This window comes from Acanthaster planci, linkage group LG06, assembly GCF_054643075.1.
Source record: "Acanthaster planci isolate LZ-2023a linkage group LG06, COTS_SCS, whole genome shotgun sequence".
NCBI classification, from domain to species: Eukaryota; Metazoa; Echinodermata; class Asteroidea; order Valvatida; family Acanthasteridae; genus Acanthaster; species Acanthaster planci.
This window is the reverse complement of record NC_141782.1, coordinates 21,631,360-21,649,210: the sequence shown is the minus strand read 5'-3', so window position 1 is coordinate 21,649,210 and position 17,851 is coordinate 21,631,360. Positions and strand designations below refer to the sequence as shown.

The window sequence follows — 17,851 nt, the reverse complement described above, 5'->3', positions numbered from 1 at the left end:
ATCATACAATGCCGGCAGGCTGTGATGTCTGGTGGTGAGTGTGCCATGCGGTTATGTCGCCCTGTCATGTGATTAAGCGTTCTGGACAACAATGTTGATATTGCTGATACTGTTAAACACAAATGTTTACCAATTTACTTGTGGTATGTTTTGGTTTAGGAGGGCAGTGCCATGATATTTACCTAACTCCTCCATTGTGCAGGAAGCTAATGTTATGCTCTCCTAAAACCAAATAAAAAGCATCAATTCCGAAATAGTGACTGTGGTCTATCTCCCTCAACAACCCTCCAAAATAATCCCAAACCTAGTGATTTTTTCCCAGGATCTTGGTTAATCTTTGTTCCTGTATATTTACAATGTCCATTTCCCCTGTTTCCCTTGTGTTTGGAGAGGCTGCTCAGTAACCAGCACCTACTTGTGACTAATGTCTGGTGGTAATTTGGTCCACTGCTTGACAACTCGACGTCGCAGAAGCACAGCTGCAAGCTGGCGTATCTGTGCAGACCAAACCAAATCGACAACAATCAGTCATAACAAAACTTATTCTGTCCATTTTGCTACAAATTTAAGAAATTTTGTATAAATTTGAGACAATCAGTCTTTCTGATACAGAAAAAAACAGTTCAACATACAAAGTCGAGGTTTTCCTTACAAAGCTTTACCTGAGGGTTGCTAGAACTGGTCAAGACAGCAAACAGGCCTGGGACAATATTGGGATCCTTCAGGGCATGTTTCAACTCCCTGGTGCCCTACGGGAAAAAGTGGGAAACTGATCATCACAGAGGATGATTAACATGCTTGAGTTATATGTTACAATGCACCAAATTGTTAACGTTTCCACTAACAGGCTCTAGCAAAAACAACGACCATTCACTGCAAACATGCAGATGCTGAGAAAAATATGATTACAAATCGGGGAATCTGATTGGCAGAGTGGTGCTTTCCTCGCCTTCCACCTGTGAAAAACCGTTGAAAAAATTTCGCATAGTAGAACTTTCATACCCTGAATGTTAGTCGCAATGCAATGTAGATGTCGTCCAACCTGGGCTAATCCAAACTCAACATGAACTTGAAGTCTGACACTCATTCATCATCATGGTCATGTCGGCAATATTGGAAAACATTGTAGCGGTGTAATTGTACATACAGTTGAGCACTCCATACTTATGCATAGTCAAGTGCCTTATTGGAAAAGCCGTGCTATTGTTGGCAAGATGGCTTCTGTGAGCTGATCACACGCTGCTGAATAAACCTAATCGTTTGTGTTTGTATTTGTCTATAATCCGCACTGTCACCCGTGTCCTGTTAATGCCATCCGAACCTGTTTGTAACGCATAAGCCCGTTACAACATTGCACTGTTTACTCGAGTGTTCTGTGCAAAGCGCGTTCTTAACTAGTCTGGTTAGTGTAGGCCATTTTCTGTTCTTACCTCTTGAATAACGGAACTATTTGGTACAAGCAATTTGTGTAAAATTTCTTCCAAGGGGGCCGCCATTTTCGGAGAGGTCTGATGACTCGACTGTCAGTGACTGTGGATATACATGTACGTGTAACGTATGGTGGATATCGATCGAACGTATGCGTGGCGCCCCCACACACTCCAGTGTTCAAACGCCTTCAATCGTTCATCTTTTGTTCATACTTCAACTTTTTCGGAAGACCTCCCATATGTTTTGTACACGTTTTCCAACCGTGGACTCTTCGGCAACCGTGGACCCTATTGTCCCCTATTGTTATAGGTCCACGATAGAAGGCGTTTACACACTCACAATACACTGGACATGGCCCATCAGCGGACTTTTATTTTTCACTCTCGAGGCAACATCCTAATCATAGGCCTAACATCGAAACCCTAAAAATGGATTGAGGCAAGCGTTTCCCTCTTTACCCATTACGCTCTCCCTGAATTCTTAAATTTGGATTTAGGGGGAAGTGGGGTGAATTTACGACAAATTTTGTGCCAGGTTTGTTCCCTGAAATTTTATTGATGTGAATCAGTTATTTGACCGTGATTTGACTTTATCCAACGCGGATGGGGGGGTCTCTGCCATTTTAAAGGGGGCCTTCAAGATTAGAACATCCCTCAAAAGCATAACCATGCAGGTGTGTTATTTTGCATATATGGTTAAGGACAAGACAAAGGGATTAAGTGGATCTCACCAACAGCGACAACTATATATGTAGCAACCCTACCCCTTAACTGTAGGAACAAAATTTCCTGAACCCCCCACCGTTCAAAAGCCCTTGATCCATTTTCGCAGTACATGTACCGATGAATCAACCCTCCACTTCTTCCATGCTCATGGCTCATTTCTCCTCATTTTCTATGACCTCAACATAAATTCAAAATTTTACAAATTTAAATGCAACATAACCGGCGTTCTTCACTGACAGCTAAAATTTATTCGACTGCTCAATTGACTAAAATATGCGGTTTAATAGATCTCCCTTCAAAATGAATTTTAAGACTACAAAAAGCCGCTCAAGTTTACATCTAGCAGATATATTTTCCATTCACTGTTTTCGTGATTTCCAACAAATCACATTTCAGAATATTAAAGAATTTGCAGTCATATTTCTCCTATACTGTCTTTTCCCTCACAATTCTTTTAAAAGTCAGTTGAAAAATGTGAATTTCTTCTGGCGAATGCAGGGAGCGAGCGTGATGTCCACTTATATGGTCTGGTATCAGGGAGGACTAGGAAAAGTCGTCTTCCTCCGGGGTATATTGAATGAACAATAATACTTTGGTCTAAATAAAAAAATCAATCATTTTACATAAATGTTTATAAAATGTTAAGATATGAATACTAAAAGATAATATTTTTAATATTCTATAGATGAGTTTTTAATATTGATTAAAATTATGCGAACTAATACATTTGTAAATGTAGGCCTAGTGCTTCCTGTATCCACTTCTTAGAGATAATGAAGCCTTTATAAATCCCAACAAACATAATATGTGATAGCTGAACTTACTTCAGCCACCGACATAAGTGAAAGTGTACCAAATACACAGTGCAATCACTAACAATGATGGTATATAAGTCTATGTGTATCAGAAAAGTTCAAATTCGATTTCTGAAAATTGATACATTGTGGTAATCACCATATAAAGTTTGATCAATCTCTTAACGGCTGCATGATTTAAGATAATAGCTCTTTCCCTCGTCTTACATTGTGATGAGAGCTGAGGAATCAACTCGTTCTGGTGACCATTACAAGAGAAGAACATTTGATTTTGCTAATCTGGCGACCAAATTATGCATGATACATAAAACGCACGTGTGGTCCTAATAATTATTTTTAAATTTAAAATCTAGTATCTGCAGAAATAAAGAAGCCAAGTCAATACAACAGTTACTTTTCATGGATAAGCACGCATACACAAAGTTTTCTTTAAAGTTTCACTCTGGAATTCAATTTGCTTGCTTCGCATTCTCCGCATTTGACACTAATGCAAAATCAAGACGTAATTTTTGGTAGAATTATCGACAAAATTAATTACTACATAGAATATCGAATTCATAGGATTTGTTCTAAGAACGTGTTGTGTCTATTTTCCTGCTTTAAACCATTATAACAGGGAAATAACAGACCAAAAATTTCTAGAAAAACTAACCGTGAGACCAGAAACACTGGTTCAGTAAATCAGCACGTGCATCGTGCACACGAATTTCTGTTATCTCACTGCTCCCTTTCTTAATCAAGGTCTTCTTCATCATTATGAAATATGGATTCTAATCTTACCTACCTTTGCGAATCAAAGTCGCTACCACTCCGGATGGAGTCTTAAATGGATAAGTACGTCATCGTTAATACACAATGTCAATTGTTAGAAAGATAAAACTGTCATACAGTAGATAGTAATAACCTCTATTACATGTGTAGTCTATTGTAAGTAACACAGATTTGACTGATGCATAAATGAGTTTATAACGTGCTACAAATTCAATAAGAAAAAAAACATTAATTGAATAAACATGACCAAAACGCAGACCTGCAAAATATGCCTAAACGGCTGGGGCGTTATATATTAATGACATGTATGAAAAGACGCCATTTTGTATTTTGCAATAGAATCAACGTGGTAAACATCAGACAAACATATATGAGCAGGAACCAAGGTGCAGACATAGTGTCAAACATAGTGAGCAGTTTCGAGTGGGTAAAGAGAGTTAGTTTGGTTTGCTTTTTGCTGTCTTCTCAAATTGTTTTTGTACGGAATCACATATTTTTGTTTTTCAGCTCAAAAACTGGGTACAAAATATAAATTGAATCATATTATAAACTGGCTTTGTAACAATCATTTTACTGGATAACCAACTTTAGGTGCTTTGCATAGATTGATTCTCTAAAGCACTGTTAGTAACAAGTCTGCATTCTCCACTGAACAAAATTAGTTTACTCTCATATTTGATTTATTTTAACTGCTTAAATTCATAATCAAGATTGTGAAGTAAATTAATTTCCTTATTGTCACAACTCAACAGTAGGACTAAATACATATTAAATTTGACCTTCATACATATGCACATCTGCATATAACAAGAATCCAACGAAGTCAAATAAAAACAGACAAGTTAAACACATTTCTCAAAAAGAGAAAGCTGTAATTAGATATTACAAAATGCCAAGGTTCTCCAGATTTTGGAAAGGACCCTGATCAACCACTCAGGCAGGGGATCGTCCTGTTGGGCGGCAGCTCTTCAAAACTGTCAGAACGTTACTTCCAAATTGAAGGGAGAGAAAAACCTTTTATAAATTAAATGTTCCAAAATTTTAGCATCCCATGTGAGAAAGCAGGAATTCCAGAATGGCTGAAAAGATACCACGACATCATTTCGGTAAATCTAAATATGCCACAGGAAAGCAACACTAACGGCAAATGTTGTTGCCATTGAAGGTAATTACTGCCCACCATAAAACGAGCAGTAAATTGTGCCGTGCGCCACCCATACGACCACAGGGCCCAGTATGTCGCTTGGAAAAACAAAAAAACGATAGAAATCTGCTCACTTCGCACGGTATTTCTTCCAACACACTAGATGCAATTATTTCTTGTTTTCGACGCACGTGAGCAGTTAAAATTTACTTGTTTCACAATGAATTTATTTTTACAGGATTCAAAATGCTTTTATATGTGCGAAATCACACTTGTACAACAGATAAAATGCAGGAAGATTACAATTGTTATATGTAGCATTAAGAGTTACTAAAGAAGTTGAAAATAGCGAACATTATCTGTGAGGATAATTATTTCAAATGTGTGAAAGTTCACTTCCATTCAGCAGAGAATGAGTTGGTGAAAACAATCTCATATTCAACAAAATTCCATTTTTTGTCGTTGAATGGGAATGTAATATTTCAGCAGGGCTAGTTACCTTTTCCATTAGTCTTGCAGTTCTCTCAGGTCGAAGTTGGCCATGTTAGCGACATCCGACCATGCTGCAACTCGAGCCCCGTCCATCTCACTTGCCAGTTTATTATCACCCCGGAGGCGGTGACTCCCGCCCCCTATCTTCGCTTTGCACTCAGGACATGTACCCTCTTCAGTAGCGCCCCCACACTCTCCAATGACGTAGCAATGGCCATTCGGGCATTTAAACCAGTGTCCCTGCGTTAGCCCAACAGCTTTTACAATCATCACCCTTTCAGTCTCTGATATCCCAAGAGTCGTTCCTCCACACTGACGTTTGAGTCGTTTCAGCAGCATCTTCGCTCTCTCCACCGCCTTTCCTCTGAGTGGTTTTCCGCTAAGAACCAAGTCTTCCACTTCCTTCAAGTCTGTCTTACTTCGAACCTTGCTTTTGATGTGATACAGCTCTGAGCACATATCGAGACGCTGTAATTCCGAACTGCCGTCGTCAAGTTCTTGGTGGCTTAAATACTCTCGAGGCATCAACAACCACTGCTTTAGCTTCGAGAGATCTCTTCTAACTTGTCGCATCTGTTTCTGGAATTCAGGGATGTCACTTCCATCCACTCTCTTCTTAGCCTTTCTGATAGCTACTAACAGATTCACTTTGTTCTCTAGCATAAGTAGGTCTGCCAAGCTAACTCGCGGAGACTGTATGTGTTTTTTGACAGAATCTACATCTTTGAGCAAGGAAAGCTTTCGAGTTATTTGTTCTTTTTTGTCTTCGATTTGTGTTTTTTCTCCAAAGATACGCGCCTTGACTTTTTCAATGTCCCCGAGAGCTTCCTTGATTATGTTCCCGTAGCGGAGATTCCGTCGGATGGGTGTCTTACATCTTGGACATACCTTCAACTGAATGGACTTCTGACCTTCGTTTGTAACTTGCATCCACTGGTCAAGACCGTCGACCTCAAACACGTGACCACAGTCCTCCAGCTGAACAAATCGAGCATCTTTCTCGTCTTCAGATCCAAAAAATATCTCTGTCACCTCATCTCTGTGACACACGCGGCATTTGTCAGGACATGGCTCTCCACACAAACCGATACATGGATGACCACACCTAAGCCTAGCAGGACAAGGTCTGTCACACGGCGGCCGGTCACATGCCTCACTGCATGTCTTTCTGCACCTGTAATGTGGACAGCGCCACAGGCATGGCTCCTGACAGGGTGTACACGGATCTCCACATCGGTTAGGACACTTGCTGTGCACGCATCGATTCTGACACTCCTGAGCGCAGGGAGGACATTCCCTTGTACACAACGCAGTGCACTGATGACCACAAACTAGCGTGCGGTCGCATTTCTGTTTGCACTGCACGTGTAGTCGGCCTCTCTTACAAGCCCCACACGAACCTTGACAAGGATGAGAACATTCCAGAACCACTCTACACTCCTTAGTACATTTCTCTGGACCGTCGCTGCACTTCACCTGCACAGCATGCCCACAAGGCCAGTCACTACTCAAGATTCTCTCGTGACAGACTTCTGTACACGGATCCTCGCCACATTTTCGCCTGCACTGGTGTCCACAAGTCAACTGTTTCGCACAAGGCATCTGACAAACTGCTGATTCAGGCTTTTGGTAGCAAAAAAGTTGATTACGATGCCCACAAGGCAATGTCTTATAGACCCTCCTGGTGCATTTACCGCAAGGTTTGAAGCACAGTAGACTGCACTGATGACCACATTTTAAAACCTTATCGCAAGCTTTGAGACATTTGAACACCTTGTGCTCTGGATCATCAGGGTGACACCTTAAAGTACAACTATGGCCGCATTTGAGGCGATATTCGCAAGCTTTGCTACACCCACCATCGGGACACTTGAGGAAATCACTTTTGTTACTGACTAGTGTAACTGTTTTGGGGTGGTTATGACAAACCAGCTGTAATTCCTCTCCATACAGCCCGTTTCTCTCCATCTGGTCCACAATTTCTTTCCATAGGGGACTTTTGGATTTTAGACAATTAAAATTTCCGACGCAATAGAAGCCGTGCCGTGCCCTGGATAAAGCTACACACGCTCGATTAGGTTCCTTCAAGAATCCAATCTTCCCTTTAGAATTGCTACGAACTAAGGAGAGCAATATAATGTCATTTTCCTCTCCTTGGTAGTTGTCAACCGAACAGACACGAACGTCTTTGAAAAAGACTGACTTCTTCATGAGCTCTTTGAAGTTGAAAAGCTGACCGACATAGGCAGTTAGAATAGTGATCTGAGACGCCTGATATTGTCCTTGCTGTAACAGGTATTTGCACAAACCAACCAAGACCTCTGCTTCGTGGAGATTGGACTTGCTCGTGGAGTCATCAACAGCATTCTCTGGGAAATCATGGTTCAAGAAGAAGACGTCTGAACGGATTCCTGTAACGTGAGGATAATTCCTCACACTGGTGTGATCCTTCAGGTCTGGATAAAAGAAGCGACTCTTCATGATTGTTGAGATCTCAGGACGCATTCGATGCTGTTGTACCAAGGTCTGGAACGGCAAATCATTCTTTATCAACCGCTCGAAGAGAGAGATGCCAAAGTTGAAGTCTTTTTCAAGACGATAGACAGTGGGTTTTGGCCTGAGTTGTTGATGATCGCCAATTAGGATGAGATGCTGGCATTCGGCGCTCAAAGTGGTAATGATGTGAGATTCTAGAACCTCTGCTGCTTCCTCTACAATTACGATTTTGGGGCCCAATCGTTGCAATACATTCCGATGTTTTGCAGCACCAGTTGTTGTCATACCTATCACACTGGCATGACGGAGAATAGACAAGTCTTCCTCTACACGAACTTCCTTCAGTTCCTGTGTCAGATCGTCGAACTCGTGAAGCACAGCCTCCATTCTCCGGTGCTCATCGTTACAGTACTCACTGGCCCAGTAACGATATAGTTGCCAACGGCTGTCGATGTTCCCTATCGTCCACACATCTTCAATCCTATCTGCTTCCTTTTCGGACATCCTGTCAGTTTTTCTCAGCTTACGAAGAAGCTTGGTCTTCATCTTCTTTTTGCTTCCTGCTTGAACCTGCCAGCCTTCACCAACAGAAATATCTAAGCCAGGGTGTTCTACGTCTAAGACTATGTGACTCTTCTCCGAGCCTTCTCCATCAGAAGAGATCATATCTTCTTCTTCTTCGTCGTCCAGGATGCGTTGCTCAGATATCAGTGCTGCTTCTTCGTCCACCTCGACATCATCGTCATCGTCTTGTTCTTCGTCTTCGCTGTCTCCAACATCATTCTGAAAACTGATCCCAATGCTCTGTCCCGTGGTTGACAGACCTAACCAATCTAGTATACAAGATGTAGGTCCTCTAAAGTCTGACCCCTTAGAATAAGCCGTAAGACTTGTGTATTGTCTCTTGCTCATGAAAGGCTGCAGATAATCTTCACTGATGATACCTGTGAAAGTCTTTTCTATTTTCTTCTGCGACAACTCCATCACTCGGCGCGAGGACTGCATTTCCGTAAAGATGTTGTTAATGCGAAGGTGAACTGCTCTTTGAACTTTCTTACCACGCCTATATTCGTTTCTCAAGAGGTTCAGATTTTTAGTCTTCATATCTTCACTCTTACTCCTACCTCCAACACGGACAATATTCTGATTAAACTCCATGATCCCCTCAAGGAACTGATCAAGGGCATGGTTGGTGTAACAGACCACAAGGATGGGGTTAGATTCTCCACCTCCGTTCCACACTGCACTGTTGTGTAGGAGAGCCTGAACGATCTTGAGACCTATGTAGGTTTTGCCGGTCCCAGGCGGTCCCTGTATGATGGCTACCTCTTGGGTCAAGGCTGCTTGAACGGCTCTTAGCTGAGACTTGTCCAAGTGCAGAGTTTTGGCTTCTGGCCAAGAAGTCCGTTTCAAAATCTTTACCTCTTTGACATGGCTGCTTTGACCTTTCCTGGGATACTCACCAGTACCATAATCATCATGATCAGTATCCGGATTAGCCCAATACGACAAATTGTACGTCGCATCTCTGTCGTCCTTGAGGTACGATGGGGGTAAGACTTCTTTTGAGACTTCGACGATGTAGCGCTGCAGCGGTAAAGTGGTTTCTGTTGTCTCCTGGAGGCCCTTTAAGACATGGCAATAGGCTTCAAAGTAGGCAGAAGACTCGGCCATAACAAAAGAATCCGAGGAATCTATCTCTGAAACGAGATCCATGCCTTGAAACCGCACGTCAACTAATCCATTCTTCAGGTCTTGCGGTTGCCGGTTCGCAACAGTTGCAAAGAAGACTGATCTGAAGTTATCTTTAGACAAGCAAACTAGTGATCCGAATATAAGTCTTTTGGTGGCTTGCCATCTCACCTTCTTTAGCTTAGAGATGTCAAAGCTGAGACGGTGAGTCATTCCATCGTTTGAGCAGATGGGAAACAGAATCCTTACGTCGTGATAAATGTAGATATCAGTCATTTTGGGCTTATCTTTTTTCTTCTCTTTGTCGTTGCTTTCTTTCTGACCCTTCTTTGATTCTTCCTCCTGTAAAGTTTCAAGGTACATCGTAATTCCTTTATTCAAAGGTTCCAGGAAGTCCTGTCTCAGAAGGCGAAAGTGAACATCTAAGTAATGGTCAAGGTCCTGGTATTCTCCCTGAACCACATTGGATCTCAAATATGGTTCCATGTGGGTGGTTATTTCCTCAACCTCTGGAAAGATGGGTGTGTATCTGTAGTCATTTGGTGGAGGCCCCTCAGAATTTCCGTGGCCCTTCACCTGGGGGATTCTCTTGGCCTTGTTCTCTTTTGGCTCATTGCAACATGACAGGAGCTGTCCCAGTGAGATCCTGACCTCCTCTGTAACAGGGTATCCCTTGGTCTCTAAACCCACTGGACTAGAAACATAATGAACAGCCATAAGAACAAGTCCAACATCCTTCTTGCTGCTACTGATAGTCTGTATTACACTTTTCATGAGCTTTAGAATGCAAGAGATCTCATCTGAGGTCTCCTTCAGGTATTCGTGGTCCTCCTCTCTCATCATATCATTTATGTGGCGCCCCAGATGAATGAGAAAGCCACTGCCAACGACTACATTCAAAACTCTACTCAAAGAATAAGCAGGGCTGGTGCAGTGACAGGTTTTGGCCAGGACTCGTATGAGAAGAGCTATCATGTCTCGTCGGATGTTGCGTTCACTCAGCAAACTCTCCAGCCCTTCGCTAAAAGAGCTCAACTCATGCACCACATCGGCAGGGCTTTTCTCTTGTGACATTAATGATTCGAGTTTTTTGTAGCCCGGTTGCTTCGCAGAATGCTTGATCTGCCTGCTGTCGCGTCGACCTGTTCTGTTATCAGCGTTTCTGCAAGGAAGAATGAAACCAGTAGTATTGAAAACAAACAAACAAACAAAATATGGGAAAGTAACTTCAGAAACAAATCCATTTTGAATTTCTCTTCAAGAAGAAAATTATTAAGACTGAATATATAATCCTGCAGATTGCTCGTGGCAGACCAAAAACATGTTATCACAACTGGCCAATAACACTTCAACAGCGCCCCCATTAAACATTTTAATGCTACAGAAGCACACTGCGTTTGTTCCAAATTAAAATACACGTTACATTAAAAAATCACAAATCTGCAAAATGCAATATGTTACTAGTTCATGTACATTTTGATAGTTTCTCCTGTACAAATTTAAACACAAGTAAACTTTAATGAAAGTTAAAACAGAAAATAAATTTTATTTCTACCCTTGACTGCGGGCATGGTTCCATCTTCCGTTGCGCTCTTGGTCATGTTGCTCTTGATAATGGCCTTGTCCACGCTCCTGGAATCTTCCATGTCCATGCTCCTGATTTCGTTGTCCTCGCCTTTCTCGTTGTCGACCACGTCCACGTCCTTCTTCAAGCATCTCACCACGCCCGTTCGCACGCCCCTGTTCATCATATGCTCCAAGCCCTTGTCCCCTCTGTTCGTGACGTTCTTGGCCAAGCTTTTGGGTGTTCCCTCGACCACGCCCCCGGCCACGTCCTCGTCCACGCCCTCGTCCATTCAACTGTCTATTCCCTTGTTCATAATCCTGAGCACTTTCCCGATCGAGTTCATCGTGCCTGTGGCTTCTGTTTCGTTGCTGACCCCGACGACGATGACCGCCGGTGTCCATGGTTACCTGTGAAAAAATTAACGATGAAGTACTTTTAGGATTTTAAATATTCATCAGCTAGGAGCACTCCTTTGTTTCCTTCTTTATCGTTGGAAACCAAAAATCGAATCAAAGTGGATATACATGCCGCATTACGGGACAATGTTTACTTGCGCTGAAGCATTCCGCCAGATTTGAAATCTTGGTTTTTCATGTACACTCTCGAAAATCGTTCACTGCGAAGAATTCGTGTTTTCAATCGTGTAAGAGGTAACCAAACGAGTAAGTTGTGTCGAATAAATTGTGAACATTTATAGCTGTGATTTGGTTTTCCCAAAGGATGGCAATACACGAGTAGGCGTCACATGTTATCTCAGCCTGATTATAAACCGTATTGGAACAAAAAGGTTCTGATGCCCTCATTGTGACTTCTTTGGTGGAAAGACCGAATTTCTGGTCGATTTGGTCATGAAGAATATTCTTTTGAATAAACTGCTTGTACGTACCGAAGTATGTACCGAAGGGTGGTATTATCTAACAGGCATATTATTCACTGTGCCCAGGGTCGACGAAAACTTCGGGGCATAATTTTGAGAAAGCTTTAAACTGGCCAGTACATAGCGTGGTAGTAACATGCAACTTAAGATTCTTGTACGCATTGGTGCCAACTTGGAGCTTGTGCCACAAAACCAGTAATTTTGAATGCCACAAAGCTTATCATGGGTGGAGCTTCAGGTAGAATAGGAGGGAGTACACTTTGCATCCCCAATTTCGACGAGGTGGCCTAGCAGTGGACTACTGGTTAATTAGTGGTAGACGTGTTTCCTGGCAGATAAGATTGTTTTGGGAAAAAAACGGCTTCTGGGCCTAGTGAGAAGCAGCAGTAATGCCTGGAACCCCGTCACTGATGGATACACCCGAGTAAAAAGATGGCATGTTTATCTTTAAGTGATAAAATGAATTATTCTCCGATTTTTTTGTAAAGTATTTTGAACATTCATAGATTTTTAGTTTCTTTGAGTAGGCCATAGCTATAAACTTTTAAGTACTATTTCCTGTTGGCTCCCTTCATGCGTGTGTCTTAAGTGCTTACTGCTGCACAGAATTCCATCGCAAACTTAAGCACTTCAGATCTTGACATGACTACTATCAGCCAATCAACTGTAAAGCTGTCAAGCTATCTCCTGAATATGCGATAGAGTTTAGCAGAGCTGTTCGTGTAGTAAATGTAAGAATTGTTATCGTTTACTCGAGTGGATGTTGATGTTGTAAAAAGTCAGGATCCGTGCTACACAAAATAACAGATGAATTTGCAAGAATTTAGGAGATGAATGTACGGTTGGAGAAACCTTTGCAGGTCTATGGACTACGTTGAAAAGGCTATCTACTCAGGAAGTTGGTGGTGTAACTAACATAAAATTTGTCTACACGAAACACAATTTAGATTTTTTTGGAAAACACAAGAGGACAAACTGATCCAGTGTCTGTGGCATACTCAGCCAATCAGCTCAGAGGGATTTTGACCAATTTGAATTGTGAACTTCCAACCAATAAGACGGCTTCTAATGTGTGAGTGGCCTGCGTAAGAAGGGAAGCACTGCAAGTTGGGTTCACCATGTGAAAGCTCTGTCTTGGGGACACTTCATAATTTGGAATTTTTATTTGCCCACCTCCATCCCATCTCCACCATTACAGACTTACTTCATTAGTTACTCAGTACACTGACAGGCGTAATGGGTTACATATTTATGACGTTATTTCAATTTTATAAACTGCGGTCGCCTGGATATTCACTAGGTGTTCGACTGTTCCTCCCATTGGTCCAATCGGGGGAAGGCATTTTTAGCGGGACTGTGACAGGTACAGGTTAAGTTTTGCATAGATACACCATCGGAATGGCCAATAAAGTTGTTAATATTACTTTAGAATAAGTACACAGTAACAAGTTTGTCCGAAATTTCACTCTGTGGACAGGCGCTATATTGGCGCGCCGGAGGTTCACAGTGGTCCTTTCCCCCCTTAGATCTGAAGCAGGGAGGGGGAGAGAGAATTTTCTTTGCCTTGATTTTTTAACAGTTCAGTTTGGGTTTTTCATTAGAGCTTCCTTAATTGCTGTTACAATGAAATTATTATTTGGTATAGGGTCTCTGGCCTGGTCTTGCGTGTTTAAGGTCCGGTCTTCTCTTACACGACGATCAGTGTAGAGACGTATATGACAAGGTCTTGTGTGTGCCCCAATTTCATGATTTGGTGTGCCCTGGGGCCATACAGGGGGGGGGTCTGGTCATTGCATATCCTATACTTTATGGTCTGGTGTGCATGTGGTGTGCATGGATGTGGTGGGTCTGGTATGTCCTAATATCATGATGGCTGGAACTGGTGATCCCAGTGGGGTTCGGTGCACCACATGTTAATGCATTATGCCTGTTTGCCCACATACAAGCTGGTACCTGGCCACATTGGACCAATAAAGAATACAGCTATGGCAAGAGTAATGAACTAAACTTTGTGACCATATTTACATTCATTTGAGTCCGAGACTAACTTTATTATATTTTGATATATAGGCCTACACCCATAGGCAAAGGTCAAAAATCAACTCATCCTTGTTTGTGCCGTGTATTGCCAGGCTTTGATAAAATTATATTGACTTTCTTTAGTCGAAAGTGGGTACGAGAGATTTTACAGCATACAATATATAGTCTGAATACTCATCCAGTATCATTTTCGCTGATTTAGGGTCTGATAGTGACAGAATCGTCCTCCTGTCATAAGACCTACCATAGCTTAGGGTTAACTCTATCCCACGAGCGCGAGTGGGACCCAGAATAATTAGTACGTCTGTGTTCGGTCATACATATGGAATAAAAAGACTTTTAACGCTATATCTATATGGTGTGCCGAATATACAATTGATCTTATGTCGACCCAATGCGCGTTTGGAAAGGGTCGACAGATTTCGTGCATTGTAATTGGGCAACACCTTGCATTGAACTCTTGGAAGCGCCCTACTGTGAATCGCCCGTACGTCTTTCCATAACGCGCGTCAACACTTGCGCCAAGCGCTGCGTATCCGTCAAAATTTTGACGGCCGAACGTAACGTACACGTGTGTTATGTTAATGGAGTCGATTTTTGTGTCCGTGAAAAAGAAATGTATGAACGCATCGTGTACGCAACGCACCAAAAACGTACATATGGAAACGTACATAATGGAAAGCCGCCTTTAAGGCGCAACACTTGACGCAAGTAGCACCTTTAGACTGGTTCCCGTCCCGTACGTAGTCTCCAGACGTCTTACACATACCTTCCAAATTAATGCAGGGAGAGGGAATCCGGCAGAATCCTGCTGGATGTATTTGAATGAGGAAACGATGCCCGCTCCATGCACAAATCTAGCAGGATCTGATAACACATTTTGCTTTTTCTTCTCCGTTAATACCCAAAATAACTTTACCATAAATTATTCAGTTAAGCCTATCTAAAATTTAAAATAGTAATCACTGATTTGATATAAATTGCCCTAAAATGATTTTTCTATGATAATCATTTAAAAATGAATTACCACCCTGCGATCAACAGAGACTTAGCAAGGATAACTGCTTGTTTTTATTCGCCTTTCCGCTGAAACGAATTGCTGATATTCAATACACATGTAGGCCTACTGTACCCATTTGATTCGCTGCTTTCTGCACTAAGGAAATCTGCGGAAGAACCAGATCCCATTCCCTTTGGAATCTTCAGTTCGTCTCGACGTACAACCCCAAACACTACAACTGGATACCATTTCTTTTGGTTTCGGCTATGACAAGGTTCAATGGTAAATTAAGCTATGTACGTAGAGTACATGTGCACTGAACATCAGTACGTGTTTATTAATGCACAGATTGGCTCCCAAAACACTTACGATGTCACTTATACTACATGTACTTATGATGAAGGGGGCCTTACTAAGGAACGGCGATCTCCTGCGCACAGGAAAAATCACGATTATAAAGTCTTTTTACAGAGCACTAAAACCCTGCTTAGATTAGAAACTGATAGCAAAACGATTTAATGGAATTTTCTGAAGAAAAAACTGAACAAAGCCAGAAAATCGGAGAGAAAATGATCATCAAAGTTGCACCCATGTACCTTTTCAATGGCCCGCTCACATGTTTTGCCGCCAAGGCCATTTGTGCGCATGCGTGCAAATTATGAATTTATTAGTGAAAGGGTGAAGTGGCCTTACAAAAAACTTGAATACTCAGCAACCAAATTGACAGGGCTAGTCCAAATTTATATGGCTAGTCGCACGCTTTAAACCGCAGCTACCATCCCCTATACATTTTAAAATAGGAATGGGGACCATTCCACCACTGAATTTACAGGAATTTTTGCAGATGTGCGTTTCCAACCTCGACTCCAGGGGCTGCATGTCGATCTTTCACCAGATGACGCAAGGCATGGTGAGAACCAACCAATGACGTAATAAACGCCTGGTAGCCGTTTGTGAATATACCATAAAGCAAAACATTCCTTGGAAACAGTTGTTCGGGGTACCCGCTGCTACATCCGACTCGAACCAGCCAGCCAACACAGGCAAGCTCGGTGGTCGAGCGGTAAAGACGTCTGCACTTCTGAGCAGGAAGTTCGAGTACGACCCATTTGAAGCAAGATATGGGACGGAGAGAACCCCCCCGCCTTTGTGTTGGTCATTGTTTGATCGGAATCTCAGGAATTCTTTACAGACTTCTAGGGGGGATGTGTTAGGTAACAATAGTCTTGAGTGTGTATTGAGATTGGACAGGTAAGGGGGTACCCCTCCGTCCCATATCTTGCCTGGTATACAGTTTTCATCCAGTATTATGTCCCTGTTGAAGATTGATTGTTAAGATTCATTTGACTAGTATTTCTAAAGCCAACTTTGAGGTCTACGTCCACAGACTAGAGTATGGTTTGTTGTGAATAGATGCATTATTTATATCAGAGGGGAGTAAGTGGAGTTTATAAAACAATAACTCATGGCCCTTTTCTGGTTTGTGGTTCAGATTTAAGACGTGCTGGATAGGTTATTTTATGAGCCTGTATTTTTGCTTGTGTTCTCTTTGCGTTCTGGGAATCTCAACACATGGTAAAATAACCGTAACTTCCAAGGCCATGTGAAAAATAATTTCCAAGTTGGAGAGTGCATGGTGCCAAGGCTTCCACAGTACCAAATGATAACAATTACGTGTACATTTTCATTTGAACATAAATGTCATTCCTTTGCCTCGGGTTGTTTTCTAACAATAACGGACCATGGGTGTCTTCTTTTAAGTTTTAAATCTCACAGCCAGGCCGTGAATGTTCGTTTAAGATTTCCGCCACACGCGAGCAGTATAACACACCTCTAATGTGAGTCTGAGTCTAAGTACATGTATTGAAACTTGGCATTACGCTGAAAAAAATGTACCTTTGCGATATTGAATCCATTGGCATCATGGTTATTAGAAATTCTCACTGCAACCTGCATCGAAATAAACTATTTTGAGGAACTGGTCATACCCATATTTAATGAAATTAGTGTAAAAGAGGGGGGCATTATCACGTTACATGATGATAAAGACTAGACCTATAACGTAAAGAAAGCAAATCATTAGACAGAGTAAATCCCGCTTATACATAATGGCCGGCCACTTCATTGTGCAGTAGCAACGCCCTCTGCAATCGAACAGATAAATAATTGGACGCCACTTACCTACTTCTCTCTCCCTCGGTGACGAACGATCCTCTGTACTGTTCCCCTACACATCATACACAGACCATGATAAGAAAGAGTTTTGATTGGCAAACTCGAAAAGGAAGCTCGTGTGTGCCAGGTGTAGAATTTGTCGAGAAGTAAACAATTGCTGAATTTGGGTCTTGAAAAGAACAAATGTGCAACAGCCTGTGAATTGTGAGAAAGACACGTACTTGCGTGCTTGTGGGGAAATTATCCGATGAGAAATATGCACTGGATGAATGTGAGTCACAGGATGTCAGTGCCGTTTTTTCAATGTCTATTTTTACCCGTAGTTGTTCATTCATATGCATTCTCAACCTTTAACCCTGTCTGTAGTTTGTAAAGGGTCTATTCATATTTTTTATAACGATATTTTTCTTTTATGCAATTTTATAAACCCCTAAAAATATTTGCAAACTATTTTGACTGTCGCATTTGGATGAAATGCGACGAAAAGTGCTCCTTTCATGCTTTTCCTAAAAACTGAGGGCGCTGTTGCTGTGCTGCCATTTCAGGAAGACACCCACTGGATCTTGGCTAAAATTGTAAGGGACAATTTATTCACTGAAAATGCTTGTGAGAAACGTGGTTGAATG

General features: G+C 41.9%; 2 protein-coding genes across 3 annotated transcripts in view; both read right to left on the bottom strand.

Moving 5' to 3' along the window:
• Positions 1-1,567, bottom strand: part of LOC110980104 (importin-4-like) — a 28,701-nt gene extending 27,134 nt beyond the window's left edge. For both annotated transcript variants that reach the window (XM_022236447.2, XM_087137877.1), the window contains exons 1-3: positions 1,431-1,567; positions 663-749; positions 416-495 (exon numbers count right to left, since the gene is read on the bottom strand). In XM_022236447.2, the coding sequence (XP_022092139.2) occupies positions 416-495; positions 663-749; positions 1,431-1,496 (233 nt within the window). In that variant the 5' untranslated portion in view covers positions 1,497-1,567. The remainder of the gene's footprint in view (positions 1-415; positions 496-662; positions 750-1,430) is intronic.
• An 814-nt stretch (positions 1,568-2,381) lies between these two features.
• Positions 2,382-17,470, bottom strand: LOC110980131 (NFX1-type zinc finger-containing protein 1-like). The gene is made up of 4 exons (XM_022236500.2): positions 17,232-17,470; positions 11,122-11,540; positions 5,386-10,728; positions 2,382-4,730 (listed from the first exon to the last, which is right to left on the bottom strand). Exons 2-3 carry the CDS (start codon positions 11,532-11,534, stop codon positions 5,394-5,396), a joined length of 5,748 nt encoding a protein of 1,915 aa, XP_022092192.2. The 5' UTR covers positions 11,535-11,540; positions 17,232-17,470; the 3' UTR covers positions 2,382-4,730; positions 5,386-5,393.
• Positions 17,471-17,851: the final 381 nt, after the last annotated feature.

Coding starts and splice junctions, on each gene's coding strand:
- LOC110980131 (XM_022236500.2), bottom strand. CDS start 11,534: ATGGACACCGGCGGTCATCGTCGTCGGGGTCAGCAACGAAACAGAAGC. Junction 10,729..11,121: donor AACCATGCCCGCAGTCAAGG/GTAGAAATAAAA, acceptor TCTTCCTTGCAG/AAACGCTGATAACAGAACAG.